Here is a 22,994-nt window from a genome sequence, read left to right on the forward strand (position 1 = left end):
AAAGGACCTTTACAACTTACCTGACCACGGCATTCCACAGATTGTTCAGCACCCTCATTCCGAACTCTTCCAGCCCGGACACCATCGCCTTCCCATCATCCATCACTCCGGCAAAGGCACATGGGTACCCATCATGCACTTCCAGCCCGCTTCTGCGAATCCTGCTCTTCAGTTTCTCCATCTTTTCCTTTGAAGAGGAAGACTCGGAGAGAAAACTGTCTCTCAGCTTCCCCGACACATCGCTCTCGAAGGAAGGGTCGCGGAAGTAGAAGAAAGCTCTGCCCTGTGCAGCTGATGGGTCGGCGAGTGCCGCGTGGTGGATTTCTAGTTCTGTCATCGACCGGCCTGAAATCAATAGAAGTCAAGCTGTTAAAATACCTTGCTACTTCATTTCTATTCTACAAATATATTCTGTATCTGCTTCAGTGAAGAAAACCAAAAGTTGTCACTAATGATATCTTGGGTGTCGCTTCAGAACGGGTTAGTTGAACGATCTTCAAGATTGGCGCTCACACGTTCTGACAGGCACTCCGCATGAACTTGGAAAGTTGCCCAAATTCTGTCCTTCATAGAAATCAAAAGATTGTAAAATATGATTGGTAAATATTTTCTGGCCAAATCTTGTCAACCGTGTGGAGAGACAGCCTTTCTCGGTGCCCCATATACAATGTATGGCACCCTGGGAGTGCCATCATAGCATGTTTCTTGTGCACTTTTGATGCTGTGTGGCACGCTTACATAGTTCACAACTCACCTGCTGGATATGACTTCAGCCAATCAAACTCTGGCGCATCTGGAGTGACGTAGCTGTCTGGTACCCAGCCGCACTGCTCTCCCAGCATACCGAGGAAGTACTGGCAGCGCGAAACTTCGCTCACACTCTGACACACTCACTCAATTATCTCAATATTTAGCGTCTGTTGTCCCCATCTTCTTGCACAGCAATACAGCCACTTGCCTCTACTGGCTATACGTATGCATGTAATATTAACTCACCTGCTGGGTATGACTTCAACCAGTCAAACTCCGGCGAATCTGGCACGACGTAGCTATCCGGTACCCAGCCGTACCGCTCTCCCAGAATCCCGAGGAAGAACTGGCAGCGGGAAACCTCGCTCAGACAGATCTCGAGGGACTTCTCACTACGAGACTCTTCCTCTGTGATGCCCCACCGCAGGTCAACCTCATGGATGTGCACAAACCTGCAGTAATTTGAAAAAAAAAAATAATTAATTTGAATAATTATTGTATTTCACATGAAAAAGAAATAAAAGTCATTGCGGCTAACCGTGATGACAAGATTGAAGAAGGTGATTTGAGGAAAGTTGTTTCTAAAGACAAAAAAAATTTATGGAGGGCACTTTTGTGACCATGTATTATATAAAATGCAATGTACTTAGGATCTCTCACAGTTACCATGATAATATAACCGTGTGTATAAGTCTAACTGTTACAGTATGGGCTTTTTCAGCAGGTTGGTTGTTGTCTAAGTATGTTGTACCTATTGACAAGTTTTTATGACTGACTCAAGATACTTATGATATGTATGGGGGGAATTAAGTAGCATTGTTTTTAATAGTGATGGTGAATATGAAGAGAAAAACATCCTCCCTACCTTTCAGCAGCCCTTGCCCGCAGCTCAGGGAAGACAAACCTGGTGAGCAGGTCCCTCTCACCGTGCATGTCTCTGAATGTGGAGGAGATGAACACACGGGCTGTTCTCCACACGGGTACAGTCAGCGGTCGGGACACAGACAAGTCTGGGGGAAAAGATATAAAAATATTAATTTAAGAATTAAAAGAACTCTTACTGCTAAAGTTTATCTTCACAAAAAGAAAACATGTTGTTTTTGCTCAGTCTCGAGCAGTTTCTTCTTCTTCCATTCCAAAGTCAATGATGACCCGGACCGTGGACCAGACATCTGTCACCATGGCAACTGGTGCTGTAGGAGACACCCTGTGGTGTTGGGTTACATTATGTAGCAGAAAAGAGAAGCGTGTTTTATTCAGGACTTTGCTTTATCCAGAACAGTTACTGTACTTTATCCATAACCATATGTGGTAAAAATAATTATAGTAAATAAACGTTCTTGGATACACAGAGAGTATCCAGAACTGTGCCTGATCCTAAGACCCTAACCCATTCAGGGTCAGCTACAAGCTCAACCTTTTGTTGTGAACAACAGTTTAAACCCTTAGTGTTTTCATTTATCTACAATGATACACAGAGCCTACACACCTGCAGTAGTCTGCAGTTCCTCCACAGCTGCAGCAGATGTTGAGACAGCTGCGGTAGGGACAGGCTTCAGGCTGTAAGCCTGGTCAATGTTCTCTACATGAGTCAATGCTCTATCCAGAACCATGCTCTATCCAGAACAGTGCTTTATTCTATGTTCTTGGATATACAGAGAGCATTCAGAATTATGCATGATGATCCTTACTCCAACCCATTCAGGCATAGAACTAGATAGGCTGCAAGCTGCAACTTTCTGTTGTAAACAATAGTTTATACCCTTAGTGTTTTCATCTATTTACAATGATACACAAGTAAGTACAATGATGACAGAATCTACAAACCTGCAGTAGTCTGCAGTTCCTCCACAGCTGCAGCAGATTTTGAGACAGCTGCGGTAGGGACAGGCTTCAGGCTGTAAGCCTGGTCAATGTTCTCTACGTGAGTCAGCTGGGCTCCACTCCCTCTCTCTGCTATAAACCTGTGTGGGAAAAGATCACTATTTGTAAGTCTGCAGGAACAGAAGTATTGTTTTGTATTTTGTCTCATCAGCTGTAGGTTTGTTTGTATCTTTGTCCAGACAGAGTAGGATAACAGCACAGAGTGGAAGGCTGACATAAAAAGAAGCCTGGTCAATGTTCTCTACATGAGTCAGCTGGGCTCCACTCCCTCTCTCTGCTATAAACCTGGGTGGGAAAAGAATACAATGTCATGTTGTACATGATTGTTACTAAGTAAACTAAGTTTGTGAATTTTTACTTCACTGTACATCTGTGAAAAATTCCAGCCAAACTGAAAATGCTGCTAAACCACAGGAATACAAAGCTGGAATTGTGAATTAACGGTAGTACCAAGGAGGTTTTTTATCGATCCGGTACATGCTGCACTGCACTGAGTTCTAGAGTTCCATGGAGCTTCGGCAGCCTGGGTGCCATCCTCTGTAGTTACCACCGACTCCCTATTGTCAGTAGCTACCATGGACTACGGAGGACGGCACCCAAACAAGAGGCTTGGAGGACAGTTTTTTTTTTTCGAACAGGTGAAAATCAATGCGCATGCGGATGTCATCCATAAAATTAAATCAGTGCATGTGGCCTTACCTGAGTATCTGGTCGCTGTAGCCAGCGATGTGTATATCATTAGGATGTGTCTCCTGGTCCACAATCCCACAGGCCCTCCCACTGAGGTCCACTGTCACAAACAGCAGGTTGGGGTTGACGTAACGTCGGTACTTCTCCAGAAACTTGGTCAGCTTCACGTTCAGGCTGGGGTTGTTGTCTCTGCCATTCCACAACACCAATAAGTTGTCCAGCTGAAAAATGTTTCAATTTATTTTCAATTCTCATCTCAATAATATATCTAAATCCTTTTTCTGAAAAGTAATCTAAAAAAACATATTCCCCTTAGTATTGAAGTTGATGACATTGTGACTACTGTTTTCTTTTCTCTCGGTCAATCGAAATTCTTGGTTTTCTGTTTCTTGTAACATTTGCAGGTCCATTCTCTGATGTTATCCTCCCTTTTCCGTTGCCTACCTCTCTTCTGTCCTCCCTGTACTGTTCCTTGCATGATACTTAATAATTTTGGCTAGTCCTGATTAACTCCTGATTAACCTGGCCTGGGCACTTAGGCAGGTAGGCAGGATTAACTTTTGTTTCTTTACCGTGGTTGGGAGGCCTCTGAATGGACCCTGTATTCAATGTGTGACTCATACTGTACTTCATCCTTTGAGATGTGGTTTAGAAAATGAAAAACCTTCAGCCTTACCTGTACCCTGTTCTTCAGCATGTCAGTCAGGTACTCTATAGGTACGTCAGGAGAAGATGCCTGGGACATCAGCAACTGTAATACATGCAGGACATTACTAAGTTAATCTCAATCATTCACAGTTTGAATGTTGGAAACACATGGTAAACTCATGGTCAAGTAATATGACAAGATATTAGATGGTGCTCATACAGGAACCTTACACAGGAGATAACACTTCTAGTAAACTGACTTCCTTAGTCTGTCACCATGGAAACTGGTGCTGTAGCAGACACCCTGTGGTGTTGGGTTGTGTTGTGAGTTGCAAGACAGAGTGGGATTATCACCTAATATATGAATTTGTCTGAGTAAGAATAAACAGAGTTCAGTCACTGACGAAAGCTAGTGGATACTAGCTGAAACGTCTGACCGTTTCCAAAATCATATCCAGTTCCTTGAGTAACTGCTTTTGGTGTATCGTATTACCTGGATGTCTAACCTTCATCGACGTAAACAGAGCAGTAGTTTGCTAAGCTAAACCATGTGAAGGTAAACATTGCCTTTTGATAAACCGACCTGTGTGAGCCCTTTCAGGCGTTCCACATTCTCCAGGATGGACCCCGTCTCCAGACTGACTTCCTGATGTTGTCCTGGTGACACCAGGTGCAGTTTGGACTCCTCACATGCATGTTTACACATCAAACCCAAAAGTAGGCCAACTTCAGTCAGCTGGAACAGATGAATATTAGATATTACATTCTAGAAGGAAGTTGTGGCAAAATGGTAGGGCATTCGGCCCGGAGCCCATGGGTCCTGGGTTTGATTCCACCTACATGCCCCAACTTTGTGCACTTGGGAAAGGCACTTCACACAACTTTCACCCAACATGCCAGTAATTGACGATTTCTTGGCGGATGGCAATTATCGGAAGAAGATGACTACTTTGTGATAACCCTTGGTTAATACATTAAATCAAACTCAATAAGTATTAAGCAAGTATTGAGATGGTTAAAAATTGTACAGCTCTAGGTTTGAATAAGTTATAGTACCCTGGCAAATTTTGGTATTTTGTAGGTATGTATTACATAAGATGGCTAGAATTCACACCAGTCCTACAGTAACTGTTCTAGGTTTGCCTAAGTTTATAGTAACTGTTGTACCCTGGCAGATATTGGTATTTGGTAGGTATGTATTGTATGAGATGACTTGAGTTCACACGCACAGTTCTAGGTCTGCCTAAGTTTATAGTAAGTTGTACCCTGGCAAATTTAGGTACACATGTACTAGTATATGCTAAGGTATGTATTGAGATGGCTAGAATTCACACGCACAGTTCTAGGTTTGCCGAGCCCCCGCGCTGCGGTACAGGGCGTCTCCATCTGGTCGTTCATCGCCATGGTGATGGCCGTTGTCCCCCTGATCGGCGCGACGTTGTAGCAAGTTGCGATCTTCACGGCTGTGTCGAGCGCCGTCCGGTAACGGTTCAGGAGAGCAAGGTCGTACTTCAGACCCCTGGGAGTGGGGCAAGTGGACAAGTTTAGTATCAAAGCTTCCTATCTGTGTACCTTCCTCATTCAAAACAATCATCAAAGACAGACTAGAAAAAGGAAACGGACACAAACACGATTAAAAAGAATTGGTAGTACAAGTAAGTTGAAGAATGACATATAATAATTGCGTACTCGAACCTCTAACACACACATATACACACGCACGCACGCACGCACACACACTTGTGTGCACACACACACACACATACGCACACACACACACATGCATACATAAACACACACACACACGCAAACGCATGCACACGCACACATACAAATGCGCACACAAAGACACGCAAGCACACACACATGCACACACACACACACACAGACAGAAACACACAAACATACACACAAATACGCACACAAACACATGCACGCATACATATAGACACAAAGACACACACTCACCTACATGTGTACATACACATAAATACGCACGCACGCACGCACGCATATACACACACACATACACTTACATGTGTGCATTGGTGTTCTTAGCCGAAGGGTCAGAAGACAGTGCAGCCTTGAAGTTCATCCCCCTCCCTCCTCCTCTTCCTCCTCCTCTTCCACCCCTGCCCCTGCCACGCCCACTGCCACGCCCACCACCACGCCCTCTTCCTCGACCATGCCCACTCTGAGGCAGAACTCCAGATTCTGTAAGAAGAATATAAATTAGCCAAATTTTGGCGTCCCTAAACCATAAAATGTAACAACATCAATTCCAATGTCTGAATCCTGTTTTCGAATTTTTAATGCACGCAATTAGGACAAAACGCGTTCAAATCCTTCTATGGAAGCCAGGCCAAACAGCAAAGTACAGTACAGCCTGGTCCATAACACTATTTTTAGAGGTTATCGCGGCCCAGGTATAATATAAATTAGGTTTGTTTATTTGTTTATTTGTTTATTTAAATTTTTCACAAAGTGAAAGGGAGGGCAAAACAGGTGCGAAGCACCTTTGCTAGTTGCCCTCCCGCATACAAAAACAACAAGAATGTACATTACACAGTCAACAATCTATAATACAAGTAGGGCACAAAATATCATATAAACATAATCAAGGTAACAACAATGAATGGAAGAGATAACCATATTGGAACGATATCTAGTGAGGTCTTGAGGCAATACAAGAGCTACATCCACACGAAGTGGTCCAGGTACATGGCAGATCAAGACTGTATTGAGTGTTGAATCTGTTGTAGGCTACTTTTGCCAGTTTATGTTTAAATGCTATGATATCAGACTGATGAGCGGCTCGCACACCAGTACCACGGAGGTCAGAACCTAACTTATTCCAGATAGTTACAAGTCTGGGAATGTAGGAGTGACTGAACGCTGACGTCTTAGATCTGACAGGTGTAAGCATGTACGACCTAAGACTCCTCGTGGGTCTGGTGGGAAGTGTAATATATTTCTCTATGATTGCTCTTGATTTGACAACTAGTTTACAGCTAGGTTACAGCTAGTGTTGTACATACTGAAGGCTGCTGGAAGGATGTTCACACTCCACCACGATTTGGGCAAGACTGATCCAGTGACACTTGGGTCTCTGTCCTTTATTAGTCTTAATTCACACGAGATGTGTTGCTGGTGGGTGGACACAAGTCCTACCCCCTATACACTAGTACCTGCTGCTGTGAGGTCCTTTTCCAGTTGATTCAAAACTTTGTAGGCAGAGAAGAATCTGAATGGAAACTGTCTGCTGTTGATGACTGCTCCCTAATCTGTCAGCTTTCACAGTAATACCAACTCTCTATTTAGTTATAGCTGGAGTGCACTGATATATATGGCCTCTTAAATACCTTTATGATTACAGACTAGTACCTGCTGCTGTGAGATCCTTCTCCAGTTGGTTCAACACTTCGTATGCAGAGAAGAACCTGAATGGGAACTGTCGTGAGTTGATGACTGCTCCCTCGTCCGTCAGCTTGCACAGTAATACCAACTCTCTATTAAGTAAATAGCTGGAGTGCCGTGATATACTGTATATGGCCTCCTAAATACCTTTATGATTACAGACTAGTACCTGCTGCTGTGAGATCCTTTTCAAGTTGGTTCAGAACTTCGTATGCAGAGAAGAATCTGAATGGGAACTGTCTGGAGTTGATGACCGCTCCATCATCCATCAGCTTACGCAGGACCCAGCCGTGGTGTTTGGGACTGATCCCGGCTGTCAGCATGTTCCGTAGGTTCCGCAACATCGCCATGAACGGCAACTTCTTGTGATCTATGAATATTCAATTTGATACATTGTTGCCAACAGTAGATATTGTTACATCGTTGGCAACAGCAAGTATGATCCACAAGAAGAACATTTTACTGAGATACAGACCACAAGTTGTATTTAATCACTGACACTGTCATACATGGCAACTTCTTGTGATCTAGAAACATACATTTTTTGTGACTGGTCGGAGGCTCTAGGTGAGAGAACTTCTTTGTTTTGGATCAAAAATTTTAATTCTAAACGTGTACAACTACCAACACAGATGAACTTTTATGACAACATTGATACGTTGTCGGCAACAATAGGCATTGTTGCATCATCGAAATCAGCAAGTAAGATCCACAAGGAGAACAGCAGACATTAAGGCCACACCAATTTAATTTGTTGGTTCTCGGATTCGCCTCTTCGTTTTTTTCTGATTTGCAAAAAAAAAAAAAAAGATTCTGGTTCTGAATCAACTGAAAAATGCTCATGTTTTGCCCTCAACAGTTGAGGAAAGTCCTTTTCTTCCTAGTTGTTACAGTTTTCCCATCTATCATTGCAGTGGTTTGATTAAAAGTTCAAAATTCAATGTTTAAATTTTAACCCAGCCTTTTGTGTTGACTTCATGGCTCATTTTGTAGCATTTAAGACTATAATAGGATGCCTAGATCTGTTTTATTTTATTTTTTTCGCCCTGTCGCTTCATATTTTTTCTGAAAAAGTCCGAGAACCAACAAATTAAATTGGTGTGGCCTAACCAAACAAAAGATATGATACTATTCATATCTCTTTTGACATTTTAGTGGAGCAAAAGTTGTATCCAACCACTAAAATTTAAATTAGAACTGACCAATCAGCTCCTCCCAGACCTCAGCCTTGTTGCCCCTGAGTGACACCTGTGTCTCCCATGTCTCTGGTTGCTAAGGAACAACCAATGAGAAGAGTCTACATATTTAAATAAATTAGAACTGACCAATCAGCTCCTCCCAGACCTCAGCCTTGTTGCCCCTGAGCGACACCTGTGTCTCCCATGTCTCAGGTGTTGGGAGTTTCATCCGTTTTCCGGCTCTGTCCGGATCCCAGGTACCCGGCAGTCGGCTTTGATAGAAACTCTCCAAGTCCTCAGGATATCTAAGTCAAACACGGGAGGAATATCAAATGTCAATTTCATTACAAAATCAACATGACAGAAGTACATAATATTATTGAACATCTCAATTGTGTTGAGTTTACTATTTCGCGTATACAAAATATTACCTATAGATGTATTTCACACACACCTACAGTGCACTACACATTTTGTACATCAATCATTGAACAACACAGTGACTACTGTACACAAAAACAAGCTGGCGAACTATACATTCTGTAAGCATTCACTTTGATTCAGTAGGATTGTGTACTGCAAAGACAAGATAGAAATCTGGGACTTTGGACTTTTAGGAAGTATCTAGGATTTTGTGATCTGTAAGTTCACCCCAGTCACTCTGGTCTTCCTCAGTAGTCTGACCCACTGAGGCTTGTCATGTGGCTTCTTCGAAGTGTGACGTCAACACTGGTTTAAAGGTATCTGGTAGACAATGTCGGCCCCCGTTGCAGAAAGAAGCCACGTGACAAGCCTCACTGGGTCAGTCTAAAGAGGAAGACCAGAGTGACTGGTGGAAAGCTCCTAGAACTTTTGTGTTGGATCTAAAGTTTTAACTTTAAACATGTAACTACTTGACAAAGATGAGCTTTCATGATACATGCATTAGCCTGTTGTACACTTGAAGAAGCCACACAGGCGAAACCGGTCGTGTGACAGGCTGAATAAAAGTTCTAAACGGGAACTATGCAGCTCCAGATGTCTTACTGAGGGACGACTGCGTGTGCAAGATGTCGGTTAGCTGAGGAATGAATCCCCTCGAATTCACATGAGCTTTCATGATAGTTACAATAAAAAGAATCTCACTTCTTCCCAATAAGAGCCATGACATGTTCCACAGGTTGTGTGATGTGCAGTTTGCGAATCAGCTGTTTGAGTGTGAAGGTGAGCCTGACTAGTTCCTCCTCATTTTCTCCTCCTTCACTCTCCATGGAGATCTGCTGAACCACCTTGGGCTGGTCCTTGTCTTCTTTCTTATCATCCTACAGCAAAACACCCAAAACAAGTGAGTCACTTTCCTCACGTCGGTCAGGTGAAAATGAGTATGCCAGAATGATCATTATTATGATCGTGGGCATCAAAGGAAAACAAAACCAACCAAATGTTAGTTTTGAGTTACAAGAAATCAGCAAGATATTGAACCCTCCCGGAAAAATATCTTTGAAGTTTGAGAGATTTTTTAAATTTATAATGGACACAACCAAAGAGTGTACTTTTAATGTCATAGAACAGAAATCTTGCAGTCTCCATTCCAAGAATGTAGCTACAGATTTGCCCCAGATGCATGCATATCCAAGAACATAGATTTGACTCTGAGGCACAGCTCTGGATACGAACTTGGACTATCCAGAACCATGCCTGAGCAAGATTCTGGATAAAGCACGGTTCTGGATACAACACTCAGCCCATTTTAAGTAACACTCTTCCACCAAGAAAACAGACAATCATACAATACGCGAAAAGGCAGTTACTCAAGCAACTGGATATGATTTTGGAAATGGTCAGACGTTTCAGCTAGTATCCACTAGCTTTCGTCAGTGACTGAGAGACCAGTGGGGAAATGCAGGTTTATAAGCACAAACTATTGATTGATATGCATATAATCATACAAACCTTTTTTTTCTGAGTTTTCTTGTCCTTGTTGTACTTGGCCAGCTGGTACTGGTCAAAGTCAGGGAACTTGGCGGCCATGACCTTCCTCAAGGCCACAGGAAGGGAGCCAAAGTTCAACGACCTGTCATGGAACGTCTGGAAAAAAAATCATTATTATTGGTACTTTTTACTTCAAAGTGATCATCATTCTTCCGGTGCTAAACCACATGATTTAAAAATAAACAATGATATAGAAAATTGGTAGCTAGGGTTAAAGGTTAAGCTTGTAGTATAATTATGATATATATATAATATCAACTTGTTTTTTTTGTAGGCAAATCATCTACTTTTATACAAACTTCAGATATTTGCATACTACCAACAGACAAATTTTTCGTGATTTTGCTAGAATTTGATACTAGTAACTGTATTCCATTGGAACGGTACTACAAATGGACATGCTGTTGCTTTGACGATTTAGATTCTATTTTCTGTTGTACACCTTTTGTTGCTTGACTGAATATACGTAACCAAGTCTTGTGTTAATGTATGCTTGGCCCCTGGACCATTTGAAAGCAGCTTCTAGTAGCTGAATGGGCTAAACTGCCGTTTTATGATGAAACAAATAAACAAATAAACAACATGAACAAACAGACCTGGTAAATCTCAGCGACTTCTATCCAGTCCGACGGCAGCCTGACAGAGGTGCTGAAGTACTTCTTGAGGAACGGCCGGCAGGCGGGAACGTTCGCAGACAGCGCCAGGAGGAAGTTTGCTGTGACTCGGATGTTTAACTCCTGACGCGTGTACAGGGCAAGCTGGAACGGAACAGAGTTTTTTAATGTTCGAAAATCTAACTGTTGCCTAAATGTGTTGTACTGGGGTCGTGTGAATTGTGGGGTTGTGTGGCGTAACGGCAGAGCATTCAGCTCAGAACAAAGAGGTCTCAGGTTTGAATCCTACCAAGTCACCTTGTGCCCTTAGGAAAGGCACTTTACACGACTTTCCCCACTTCACTCCTAAAGGTGAAAATAAGTATGCCATAACGATCATTGTGATGATTCAATTCAATTCAATTCAATTCAGTCTTTATTAAACAACTCGCAGACTTAAGTCTGAATTGTGTTGCTCATTACAATATTCGGGAAACGTTAATAAGATTACAGACAATCATCTTAAGTAAAATGCGCTTTCGTTTACAAATATAATACATTACATAACATTACAAATTAAAATATATCATAAAACACAGAAGAGAAGACGTCTGTGCCGCTGTGTCACTCAGTGTATAAGGTACTGCAGACACGACAGATAAGTGAAGTCTGAGCGCAAGTACTATATTCATTACTTGGCATTTAACAGTTCAACTAAAAAAGGAATTGGTGAGTTCTTGTGACGTGCAGACCGACAGAGTGGAACATCAAATTTATTAGCATTACGTGTACTTCTACCGGAAATGATCTGTCTCAGCAGGGGCAACCAATCACGGAACTCAGAGTTCAGCAGGGATTCTGCAAATGCCCTACAAAGTTCGCGACGTCGGTCAGCAAGGGAGCTGAGGTTCAGGGTTGTCAGTGCCATATAATAGCTCGAATACTGTGATCCCAAGATGATTTTACAGGCCCTCGTCTGGATCCGTTCTAGAGTCTTAGATTGTTTAGTGGTCAAGGCCGGATGCCACACGGGCACTGTGTATTCCAGTAAAGGGCGCACGTACACGGTGTAGACAGACACCAGGTCAGGAACTGACACACCGAATCTTTTCAGCCTCCGTACCATGTAGAGTCTCCTATTTGAGGATTTCACCATACTGTCCACTTGCTGGTCCCATTTCAGATTGTTTTGAATCGTCAGGCCGAGAACCTTGATGCATGTAACGGTTACCAGGGTCTGTTCACTGATGATCAGTGGTTCAGGTGGGGGAGGAACCTTAGCGAAACAGATCTGTAGCACTTTGCATTTCTTCGGGTTCAAAGCCATCACATGATCATGGGAATTAAAGGAAAAACCAACGTCTCTGTTACGACAAGTGTGAGATTACTTTTTTCAGTGAGTTATATACTGGATCGAGATCACACATCCTTTCCTCATTTCTTTACCAGAATGAAACTCAAAAAGATGTACAAAAAAAAACATGTAATCATCAAACCTTTAAGATGAACTCTGGGTCGAAGTTGACCAGCTGCTCTGCCAGTGCTGACAGCCTGACCCTGGTGGCGTCATGTTCCTCCCGCAGGTTGGGAGACTGGATCAGGGAACCACTCACAGCGTTGATCAGGGTTTGCTGGAGATTAAAGTTAAAATTATACCAAAATGTTAGGAAACTCAAACAGGATACAGGTCTGTGTAGCCTGGTTACCAGAGCTATTATAGCTCCCGAGTCCTACATCGTCTCTGCTATTTATGCTAATGTAAAAAACTTGCAATGCATAGTATACTGTCTGATTCATGTATGTAAGATGATCAACATCATAGATGTAGAGAGCTACAGTTAATTTGATATGGTTGTAAACTTCCATTCTTGACTTAGGCCTATAGTCTATTCATCTGCAATAACCATGATATAACAATGGTTCTGCTAGAACTCTAGTAGTACCTTTAGAGCAGGTAGGTTTGTTGTTGGCAGCTGCTGACAGATAGAAGAGTCCAGCTCAGGTGGCAGGAAGGCTGGCTGTTCTATCATCTCCATGGCAACATCAAGCCTGATGTCATACTCGGGTTTCATCGTCTCAGCCTCGAGCATGACCTTCCTCTCTCCGTGGGTCACCTTGACCCCTGGGTCATGCTTGTTCTTTTTTGTCGACCTGTGCTTTTTCTTTGTTGTTTTGGCATGATCGGCTGTTTTGCGCTGTTTTATTTGCAGCTGTGAATTTTCTGATAACTGCCTTTCAGCATAATGCACCCTCAGCGATTCTATTGGCTGCGAGAGATCAGCTGACTTGGGCAAGAGTTGCAAGGCACCCTGGGAATGAAGAACCTGATGACTGTGGAGTGAGGAACTCTGGGATAGCTGCAACGGCTTGCCTGTTTGCAGCAGAGGATTGTGGGATGTTTGGAAACCATGTTTCGAGCCGGCAGCACTTGAGTTGAGAATATTGTTGACTGTCGTCCCAGTCAAAGGTTTGCTCTGGACCAAGGCAGGATTTTGTAGTGATGGTGACTTCTTTGGTTTGATTTTTTCCTTGTCAAATGTCTCAACATTGCTCTGCAACCTTTCCATTTTGGGCTTCTTTGTCTCAATTTTGTTGGAGCCAACTAAAAGCCTGTTGGTGGTGAGGTCACTGCGCAACTCTGCCGATGATTTGGGCTTGCTTTTATCCAAATTGTGGGAAACTTTCCCCAGAAGAGGGTTTGGAAACTTCGTTGTCAGACCGAGAAGTGGGTTGACTTTAGTTTGGGACTCCAGGTTTGTCTTTTGATTGACAGCTGATGACAGCAAGGGATTGTGGGTAGGGAAAACCATGGTGGTTGCTCCCTTGGTGAGCGGCATGATGAAACAAGTCTCGGCTCTGAGGAAAGATTATAAGAGAAATATTTTATTTTTGGCCAGCATTTATACAGAAGGCAGAAACTTGGTCCTCTCTCCAACTCAAATTATAGCTCCATGATTTAATCGATGTCTGCTCTGCACTACAGAATAAAAACTTTAATATCTTTGGTGGTGGTAGTCATTCTTTGCAAGTTTTCATGATTTGCTATAAGGAAGCACACCTCTCGATCTTTTATATACTTAATCAAATGACGATATACTCTAACTCTACTCTCTAAGTTGTATAGCTTAAACTTACAAAATAAACGCAGATATAGGTAGACATAACGTTACATTGAACGGTGACATTGTTTGCAACATACACCTAATCATTTTGCTTAGCCTTAGTATTGTTTACATTATGGCATTCAGTATATGCACTGCAACAAGACGTGCAAAAACATTAGGAAAAGACGTGACGTTATATACCTTTTGTTGTATCTGCCTGTATGTCTACATGTAGTTTAAAACCTTATGAAAGTCGCTGTGCTTTTGTTGTGTCAATAAAGTTATAACATATCTTAAAGGGTAATTCGAGCGGCCCCGCCTCCTAAACACCTGCATAGCAACAACTGTCCCGGAGGAAAATGAAGAAAACTTTTACCCTTACCGACTTGTCTCTGCCACTCAAGGCACCCTCTCCCTTTTTCGCAGGCTCCTTGAGTTTAAATAAGCCTGTCTAAGACACGAGACAACGCAGAATAACAAAGAAATGCGTCGGTGGCAAAGGTTGCAACAAGTTTTGCAATACCAACCCGGAAGTAAGCAAGGTCCCGCCGGGTGCATCATGGGATACTAAGGGCTATTCCATTTTGCCTTTGGGGGCGTTTATCAGTACTCTCAAAGAAGAAGAGGTTTGGGTTTTGGCTTACTAGTATTTTTGGCGTTTTTTTTTTATCGGTCATTCTTTTTTGCGTAAAAAAAAGATACCAGACCAAAAATGAAACAAGCGTGGGAATAGAAATAGTTTGTTTAAAAAAAAGAAAAGGAAAGTTGCCTTTACTATGAAATCTACGCTTGAACAAATGCTTAGCATACAAAGGGTGGTATGGCACACTAATAATATATACACTCTTTTAAAGTTTGCTTTCATTTCTTCACACTTTCTTCTTAATTCCAAAAACATTGGAATTAATTTTGACGATGATCTCCAAGCAGATCCCTTTCGGTGGCAAGACAGTATCCATTATCCATCAATTGGCTAAATTGCCAATATACTAGTAGTTCCCTGTATTATACTTTTTAACTGCTTCCTAACGATGTGGAATTCCTGTCTAAACGATTCTACTTACCTCTACATTAAGAACATAATATCTATCATCCGTGTATAGCCTTAAACCTAAATCGCATTTTAATTTTTGTATTATTTATTATCTGCTCTGTGTAATTTACGGATTAAATGTTATCGACGTTAATGTTAGCTTAATTCATGTTTAAAATTTAATCAACATGTCAATGCCGATATTAATAAATCTGGATCTGAAATATTTATGCTTCCCTGGATACCAGACAACAACAACCGACACTTCCGCATTCCTGCCTTAAGGCCACGCCCACGAGTTAATGTATTCTAAAGGCTAGGTAACATGGCGGCGGCCGGCTTGTGAGTTGACAGTGATTCTCTCCGCATCTAAGACGTCTTCTGGCCGGTAACAAACCCTTAGGTACGTCTAGCTTAGCTCTTCTGTATGATGCTGATAGCCTCTGTAGCAGGCTTAGCTGTTTTCTGATTAGGCCAGTTCTAAAACAACGGGGGTAATTCAACCAGGCCGGCTATGTTGTCTATATGCAATCAGAAAATAGCACATAAAAGCTCCCAAAGACCCTGAAGACCCCCAAAACCCCCAGTTTTTGGCATGCTATGGAGGCTAGATGCTGCTGATACAATTAGAGTTTTGTAGGGTTAGTCTAGCTGTTTTTAAACTGCAGAATGCCGCCGATCTAGGTGTAGGTGCTTGACAACAAGACAATGCGTACCTGCTTGGGCGGTTTTTCTTGTGTTGTCTTACCTGTACGAGCACACCTGTGTACAAAAGGTAGGTTACGACAGGTGAGTTAAGAAGGTCACCCGAAAAAGTGCAAGAATTACCCGATCTTCCTGATACAGGTATCTTTAAAAGTAAAAGTGGTCTAGCTCTCGGATGTCAGTGAGAGTGTCGCCCCTCCCCATTAGATAATGGTACAGTCCCATAGCAGCAAATGGGTACCCAGTGGGCCAAATGTTATTGGCATTACATAATTAATACTCCATATTGATTATCATTAATACCATTGTGTTATTGGGAAGCAGTTGATGGTGGTTGTGGGAAAAGATTTCTCGTGTCATGCTTTATATAAATGCTGTTTTTGCTGCAGGTAAAGTTTGTTTTGTAGACTAATTGTTGTGTTGTTGCTAGGGACAGTAACTGTTACATGTAGGTCATGATTCAAAATGCCTAGGAAATGTCCATATACAATGAATGGCCATTGTTTAAGTGGCAACAAACTGTTCAGAATGTTGATCAAAATTATTGCAGTTTTTGTTTTGAACTTTTGCATCAAATTTGTGGTCTTTTATTTATCTATTCATTTCATTAGGCAAGGGTACATGTATACTTAAATCTGTATGTTGCAACCTTATTGCATTCAAAATAGTACTATATCATATGATAGAATTGTTCAACCCCAAATGACTATAACACTGCAAATGATACTGAAGTACTATTAAATTAATTGACAGTGGTGGTCTTCTTGATTAATTAATGTTTTCCATTAATACATACATGTACATGTATCAATATTAATATGCTACACCCCAAATTATATGCAAGTGCAAACTGCGACTATGCAACTTTTTAAACAGCACTATGCAATAACAATAATGTATTACTATTAATTAATCTTTTTGTTGTTGTTTTTCAGGAATCAACAGAAGTTATGTTCTCCCACCTTTTGGACTGGGCCAGTGTGCCTGCCCACCTGCAGTTCAACCGGTTTGTGCTAGGGGGCTATCGTCCACTGCAGTCTGTAGCAGAGTGTGTGCAGAGCCTCTTCTATCTGCACAATGAGCTGTTCAACATCTTATCTCATGGTACGGAATGGCTGATATTGTTATTTCCAGGGGTATTCTTTTGTGTGTGTGTGTGTGTGTGTGTGCGTGCGTGTGTGAGTGTATCTGTGTGTGTGTGTGTGTGCGTGCGTGTGTGAGTGTGGTGTGTGTGTGTGTGTGTGTGTGCAGGTATGAGTGTGTGTGCATATGTGTGTGAGTGTATGTGTGTGTGTACGTATGTGTGTGTGTTTGTGTACATGAATGTATGTGTGTGTGTACATGTGTGTGTGTGTGTACATATGTATGTGTGTGTGCGTACATGTATGTGTGTGTGTGTGTGGTTGTGTGTGTAATCTACTATGTGTGTGTGTTACACATAATGTATGTGTGTGTGTGTGTTTATGTGCGTGCATGCTTGCGTATGCGTGTGTTTTATGTACATGTACGTACTACTGTACACCAGGCTTATAATATTTTGTTTTCACCCGTAGGTCTTCCCATCCTGTTCTTCGCCCATTATGCGACCGACAGTCATACCTGGGACCAGATCTCGCACAGTTGGCTAGCTTACCTGAACTACGCTGCAGCTCTGGCACCACACCTGGGGAGCCTGTCCTATCACCTGTTCATGAACCACAAGTCAGGTGCAGGGACCTACTTCAGACTGCTCAAACTGGACATGTGTGGTGTGTGGGCCGTTCAGACACTCGGTAAAACAGCTACTCTTTATTCTTAAATCTTGCAATGTTAGCAGGAGTTCTTTTTCCGTGACATGAACCACAAATTTCAGTCATTCGCACAGACGTACTTACATGTAAGACTGCTCAAACTGGTCATGTGTGGTGTATGGGTGGTACAGACGCTCGGTAAGTCACTGACGAAAAGTAGTGGATGCAACCTGAAATGTCTGACCATTTCCAAAATCCTATCCAGTTGCTTGAGCTTTGGAGGGAAAGATACAATCTTCCACAGCCAGACCCCCTGGCCAATTTTACTCTCCTTTTTGCAGAATTCTACAAGCTGTATTTCCATAGAAATGCCTGGTGGAGGCTAGTACAAGTATCTGAAAGTGGATTTCCCCTCAATACTAGTAACACTTGTGTGTACCAAATATCTATGATTTGTTTAATTTATTGTTTCAGCTTTCATAAATTGATTAACGACCTTCTGAACAGGTCCAGGAAATCTGCTAACATCTAGTTGCACATTTTTGCAGGTGCCTTGACAACAATCTATGCAACGTTCTACTGCAACAAGCTGCTCCAAACCTTAATGCTGACCACGTACATCCTCGTATCATCATGGACATTATACGAAGCTGTACACGCAACGTCCGTCTACAAGAGAATGTGCTCTTTTGCAGCGCAAGTCGCTATCCGTGTCCTAACTCTTCTAGTCCGAGTGTCACCACTCGGGTACGGAAATCCGTATTCCACCAAACACACTTTTCTTATGGACGCTTTTGCTATCACTGGCGGAGTAATAAATCTGTTACGGGTGCCTGAAAGATTTTGGCCGGGAAAGTTTGACTATTTTTTTAACAGTCACAATATAATGCATGTGATGACCACTATAGGCGTGCTCCATATGCATTGGGGTGCGGTAGGGGATATAATGTGGGCGTCACAGTATCAATGCAATGTATAACAATTGAATGTGAAAATAATGATCCATTCAGAATTTGACAAAATAATATAATTGCCTTTCTATACTGGGTTCTTAGCCACACAACCAAAAATTGGCAATTTCTCTTGTTTAAGGGCTAGATTAAAGCCCTCAAGGAAGGTAGCCAAATTTTTTTTAATGTGTATAGCTGTAGCTAAGACCCAAAGTGATGCATAAAGTAATATTTACCAAATTGTTAGTGGTACACCAAGTGTATTGTCCTGATTTAGAAACCCTGTGCGGAGGGAGAAGAAATATGGTACCTACATGCTTGTATAATGACTGTAAATTTTGTGATGTTGGTAGAAAAGCAAAGCAAATTGGGCTACTAGGTACTTTTTTTATATCAAGACTGTATTTGATAGAATCTTTTGTATAGAAGTACAGACTGCAAATGATCAATTAATTGATGAACATTGTATTGAAAAATTAATATATGGCTTTTATACTTGATGGCAGGAGTAATGTGTATAACCCATCAGGGTTAAAAACTGTAAGGAGATAGCCTCTACCAGGCTTGAAATGTGGCTGGAACGAGTAGAAATTAGCCGAATAGACAGATAACATGTCAGAGGAATTGGTCCGCTAAAGGAGTACAATTTGCTGCTTAGTGGGCTAATAGTAACCTAACTCCCTTGGCATGTTATCTGTCTATATTGCCAATTTTTACTCTTTCCAGCCACTTTCAACACCTGGTAGAGGCTAGCAAAAATCAACTATGTGCAAATCAAGGTAAAATAATGAACCTAGAATAATTCTATGCCACTGAATCATCAGATATGGTGAAGGGAATAAATTGATAGAGAAACTAATACACTGAAGAGTTGTCACTTTCATGAAAGTCAGGGGCTTGCATTTGAATGGGTGTGTTTTGTATGGTACTGCAGAATAGGGCACTTAGTGTAAAATAACCCATAAGCTCAACCAAGGATTGAGGTGCTCAAGAATCCCAGATTGGAACTCGCTGTAACCAAGTACAGTAGGGGCATTGTCATATGCTAAACAATGTCTAGAGTTAGATGTTCAAGGGTTAGGTGTAACAAGTCGCTCGTTGTGATGTAGCCAGCTGCCGCCGCGCCGTGTGCCTGCGAAGCTGGTGTGTTACGCCGAAGGGTGGTTATACCGGCTATACAGATACAGATAGGTACAGAAGCTATGAAAGGAAGAAGAAACCAAAAACTGACAAAGAAACAAACTCAGCATCAGTCACTTTATTGTGACATTAACCACATACAAGCTGACAGGGAAAATGTTTCAAACATCTTTACCAATTATAAGGAAAGTCATAAGAATAATCATAAGAACAAATGACTGTGAGTAAACTTCTTTTTTTTCATCTGCTGGTAAGTAATGTTAGATGTCTAACAAGGGATTCTTACAGGATAAAATTGATCATTTATTAAGAGAGCCGAGGATGGATAGATCAAATACTTACTACCTGCAGATTTGGGAAATCATTATTTATTTAATTTATTTATGAACATTTACCACATTCGTGGAAGAATTGACATAACATGTAACTATCACCTCTTCAAAGATGTCAACCTTGGGACCAGACTGTATGGTAACTGTTTTCAATCCATGTCTAACAATAAAGATGTCAGAATTTTATCAAGCAAAATAGAGTGAGTAGGAGAGGTAACGATTTCACTGAATACTTTTTTGAATCCTCGACCTGTCAGCTGGGTTACATGGTGTCAGGCAACTTAGGGGTCAAAGTTGGCAGGACGGACCATCATTTTGGACTTTTTCAGATAGGTCTTATAGGAGCCTCCAAACGGGTTCCAATAGATACCGTAGCCGCTGCGACTGGTGTAGTCAGAGGGGCGGAGGTACGGGCCGTTCAGGGCAGACTGAGCGCAGTCCTTGTACCACCACCCTCCCGTGTAGGTACCCTTACCACCAGCACAGGACCCGCTATTGTCATCAAAGTCCCAATCCCTAGAACTGAACGACTGACCCGTTAGGTAGGGATTAGATGATGAGTCTGAGAACCCATCCCCAGCGGTCCCACTGTACCCACTAACAGAAAGGCTATACAGGTACCAATTACTATCAACCGAGAATGAGTTATACTTGGCGTACTTAACCACGCCTGCCCAATCTTCCAGCTCTACGTATAACTCATACGCGTCCTGATTTGTCAAGTAGTACATGTTCAACAACCCCAGCCAATGCTCTCCATCGGCAGCGGACCCAAACCCATGGAGAAATGCGCCCCAAGGTCGGTTGAAGTCGATAGACCCGTCAAACCTGTTCTGTATGACCGTCCACCCTCCCCCATCTGTGGTCTGATCACAGTATACAGAGATCGGTTCGGTCAGACCTACAGGCATGATGTCGTGTACACCACTAGACACAGCATTTAACATGGACAGTGCTGTGTGGATGTCAGAACAGTCGGAAAAGTAGTTTGTGCGCCCGCTGAGGGCCAGAGAAGACATGACTGTCTGGGGAAGCTGCCCGTCCACATGGTCTGGCTTGTCAGCTTGGTTCTCTTCCTCCGGAGACAACAGCGATTCTGTAAAGGAAACATAAAAGTTAATAGGAGACTGACGAAATGTCACAAAGTTTTGTAGTTGGCTATACCTTTTTCAAAATATGTTACAAAATTAAAATATATTTCTTTTGTCACCCCATGAAGTTCCACCAGAACAATAGTTGAGATAGAGGTAACAGAAGACTCATTTAAACTTAAAGGCATCCAGTGCAGTTTTTAGGGCTTGGAAATCCGATTGTCAAAGCCAATATTCTAGTCATTTACCTACATATTGAGTTAAAACTGCCAAAAAGGAGTTAAAACCACACTATCCCAATGTATATTGACCCTCATGGAGCAAACATTTCCAAAAGTCTGAAGGGCCCTGGGCTGATTCTTGGGGTACCACCCAGAAAATAAATGGCAGACATCTTGGGGTTTGTTTCTGCAGTTTTAAATACCCAAATTATGAAATACTGACTCAGATGATCGACGGCCTTATTCTGAATATTTCCAGTTTTGCTGCTATGAAGTCGCATTGGATGCCATTAACTCAAAAGCGGTGTGCTTACCACAGGTGGCAGGGTCGAGTGAGTTGAGCGTGTCTCCCACAGCTTTGCACACGTCCTTCACCAGAGAGATGTCATCGGGGCTCGGTTTGGTCAGAGCTGCAAGTAAAAATCATTTTGAGACATTTTGAAATGATACGTAGCATTTATAGCATGTCCTTTGACTCCTGCAACCTTACTCAACAGAGTGGTCCTGGGAGAAAATTTGACTGTTGAATTTAACTAAAATACTCGTAGATGAAGTTCGTTTTTATGACAGGTTACTGGTTTTCAGTCTCTAGACCCCTTAGCCATACACAACCAACAGAATGCATCGACGAAAAAGATCATTTACATTATCTCAAAGCACATCTGATCTTTTAGAGGCTGGAACGACAATGTCAAATTGGCCAGTATCTATTTGCTGGTACAAAAAAAGGAGCCCAATAAAAACTCCTAAAAACATTCAGCAAAAAAGGCCTAAGCCAAAACCTCTGCTCCTAGAGAACCAGTTACAAAAGTTGTGTAACGATGCTCCTATATGTATGTCCTTGACTCTTTCCCTCTATGATCTACAACATATCATATTCAGCACTCACCAATATTTTGGCACCCTTCCCTGATTTTACACAGGTCCGCGGTATGTTGCAGTGTGCCCCCGTCCTGCGATGTTCCACGGACCGTGCTGCAGGCAGCAGCGATGAGTAGAATCAGGTACAGCATCATGTCGGCTGGTCGGCAGTCTGGCTAAACCCTGATGCAGGCCTGTATTTAAACCTTACCTACACCTGTCCGTATTTACCAGCCACTTTAGACAGAAATAACCGACCCTCCAGACGTGAATGTGCTACTTCCCTCTCTCCTTTATTAAAATTGACACAACAATCAGCGAACCAAATGTACAAAGGAATTTTCCAATTTCATTCAGATGTCATCTGTTTGGTTACTTGTAAAGCAATATAGACTGTTTGCTTTAAAGAACTCGCGCCGGTATTCAAAGGCTACTCTACACACCGTTGAAAATGAATTATCAAATAATCTTCGAGTGATCCTCCACATGTACAAAAGCGTGAATTCGTTACTTCCTGCCTTTCTTTATTAAAGTTGACACAACGCTCAGCTAAATATTTTGTACCATCTGCCAGAAAGAAAAATGTGTTCTGTCGGCACCAACAAACCAGTTCACTAGTCTGCCCTGCTATGTGACTACTGTATGTCATTTTAAGTTGTTTGGTACACAATTCAAAAGTTCAGAAATTTTCAATGA

The 22,994-nt window shown here is 42.1% G+C and overlaps 2 protein-coding genes and 1 pseudogene across 2 annotated transcripts in view; 1 reads left to right on the forward strand and 2 right to left on the reverse strand.

Annotated features, from left to right (window-relative positions):
- The window catches only part of LOC109468499 (telomerase protein component 1-like), a 37,990-nt gene extending 24,008 nt beyond the window's left edge, over positions 1 to 13,982 (reverse strand). The window contains exons 1-16 of the mRNA XM_019766743.1: positions 13,075 to 13,982; positions 12,628 to 12,762; positions 11,135 to 11,296; positions 10,500 to 10,634; positions 9,693 to 9,868; positions 8,715 to 8,872; positions 8,592 to 8,654; positions 7,603 to 7,759; positions 5,311 to 5,491; positions 4,556 to 4,708; positions 4,001 to 4,075; positions 3,334 to 3,545; positions 2,578 to 2,714; positions 1,616 to 1,760; positions 997 to 1,202; positions 21 to 345 (exon numbers count right to left, since the gene is read on the reverse strand). Coding sequence (XP_019622302.1) covers positions 21 to 345; positions 997 to 1,202; positions 1,616 to 1,760; positions 2,578 to 2,714; positions 3,334 to 3,545; positions 4,001 to 4,075; positions 4,556 to 4,708; positions 5,311 to 5,491; positions 7,603 to 7,759; positions 8,592 to 8,654; positions 8,715 to 8,872; positions 9,693 to 9,868; positions 10,500 to 10,634; positions 11,135 to 11,296; positions 12,628 to 12,762; positions 13,075 to 13,968 — 3,314 coding nt within the window. The 5' untranslated portion in view covers positions 13,969 to 13,982. The remainder of the gene's footprint in view (positions 1 to 20; positions 346 to 996; positions 1,203 to 1,615; positions 1,761 to 2,577; positions 2,715 to 3,333; positions 3,546 to 4,000; positions 4,076 to 4,555; positions 4,709 to 5,310; positions 5,492 to 7,602; positions 7,760 to 8,591; positions 8,655 to 8,714; positions 8,873 to 9,692; positions 9,869 to 10,499; positions 10,635 to 11,134; positions 11,297 to 12,627; positions 12,763 to 13,074) is intronic.
- Positions 13,983 to 15,582: 1,600 nt separating this feature from the next.
- Positions 15,583 to 18,823, forward strand: LOC109468870 (progestin and adipoQ receptor family member 4-like). Its single transcript, XM_019767245.1, has 4 exons — positions 15,583 to 15,671; positions 16,909 to 17,077; positions 17,527 to 17,745; positions 18,252 to 18,823. Exons 2-4 carry the CDS (start codon positions 16,924 to 16,926, stop codon positions 18,680 to 18,682), a joined length of 804 nt encoding a protein of 267 aa, XP_019622804.1. The 5' UTR covers positions 15,583 to 15,671; positions 16,909 to 16,923; the 3' UTR covers positions 18,683 to 18,823.
- Positions 18,824 to 20,227: 1,404 nt separating this feature from the next.
- Positions 20,228 to 21,842, reverse strand: LOC109468905 (annotated as a pseudogene).
- Positions 21,843 to 22,994: the final 1,152 nt, after the last annotated feature.

The sequence above is a fragment of the Branchiostoma belcheri genome, unplaced genomic scaffold (genome assembly GCF_001625305.1).
Source record: "Branchiostoma belcheri isolate BF01 breed outbred unplaced genomic scaffold, Haploidv18h27 scaffold2, whole genome shotgun sequence".
Lineage (NCBI taxonomy): Eukaryota > Metazoa > Chordata > Leptocardii > Amphioxiformes > Branchiostomatidae > Branchiostoma > Branchiostoma belcheri.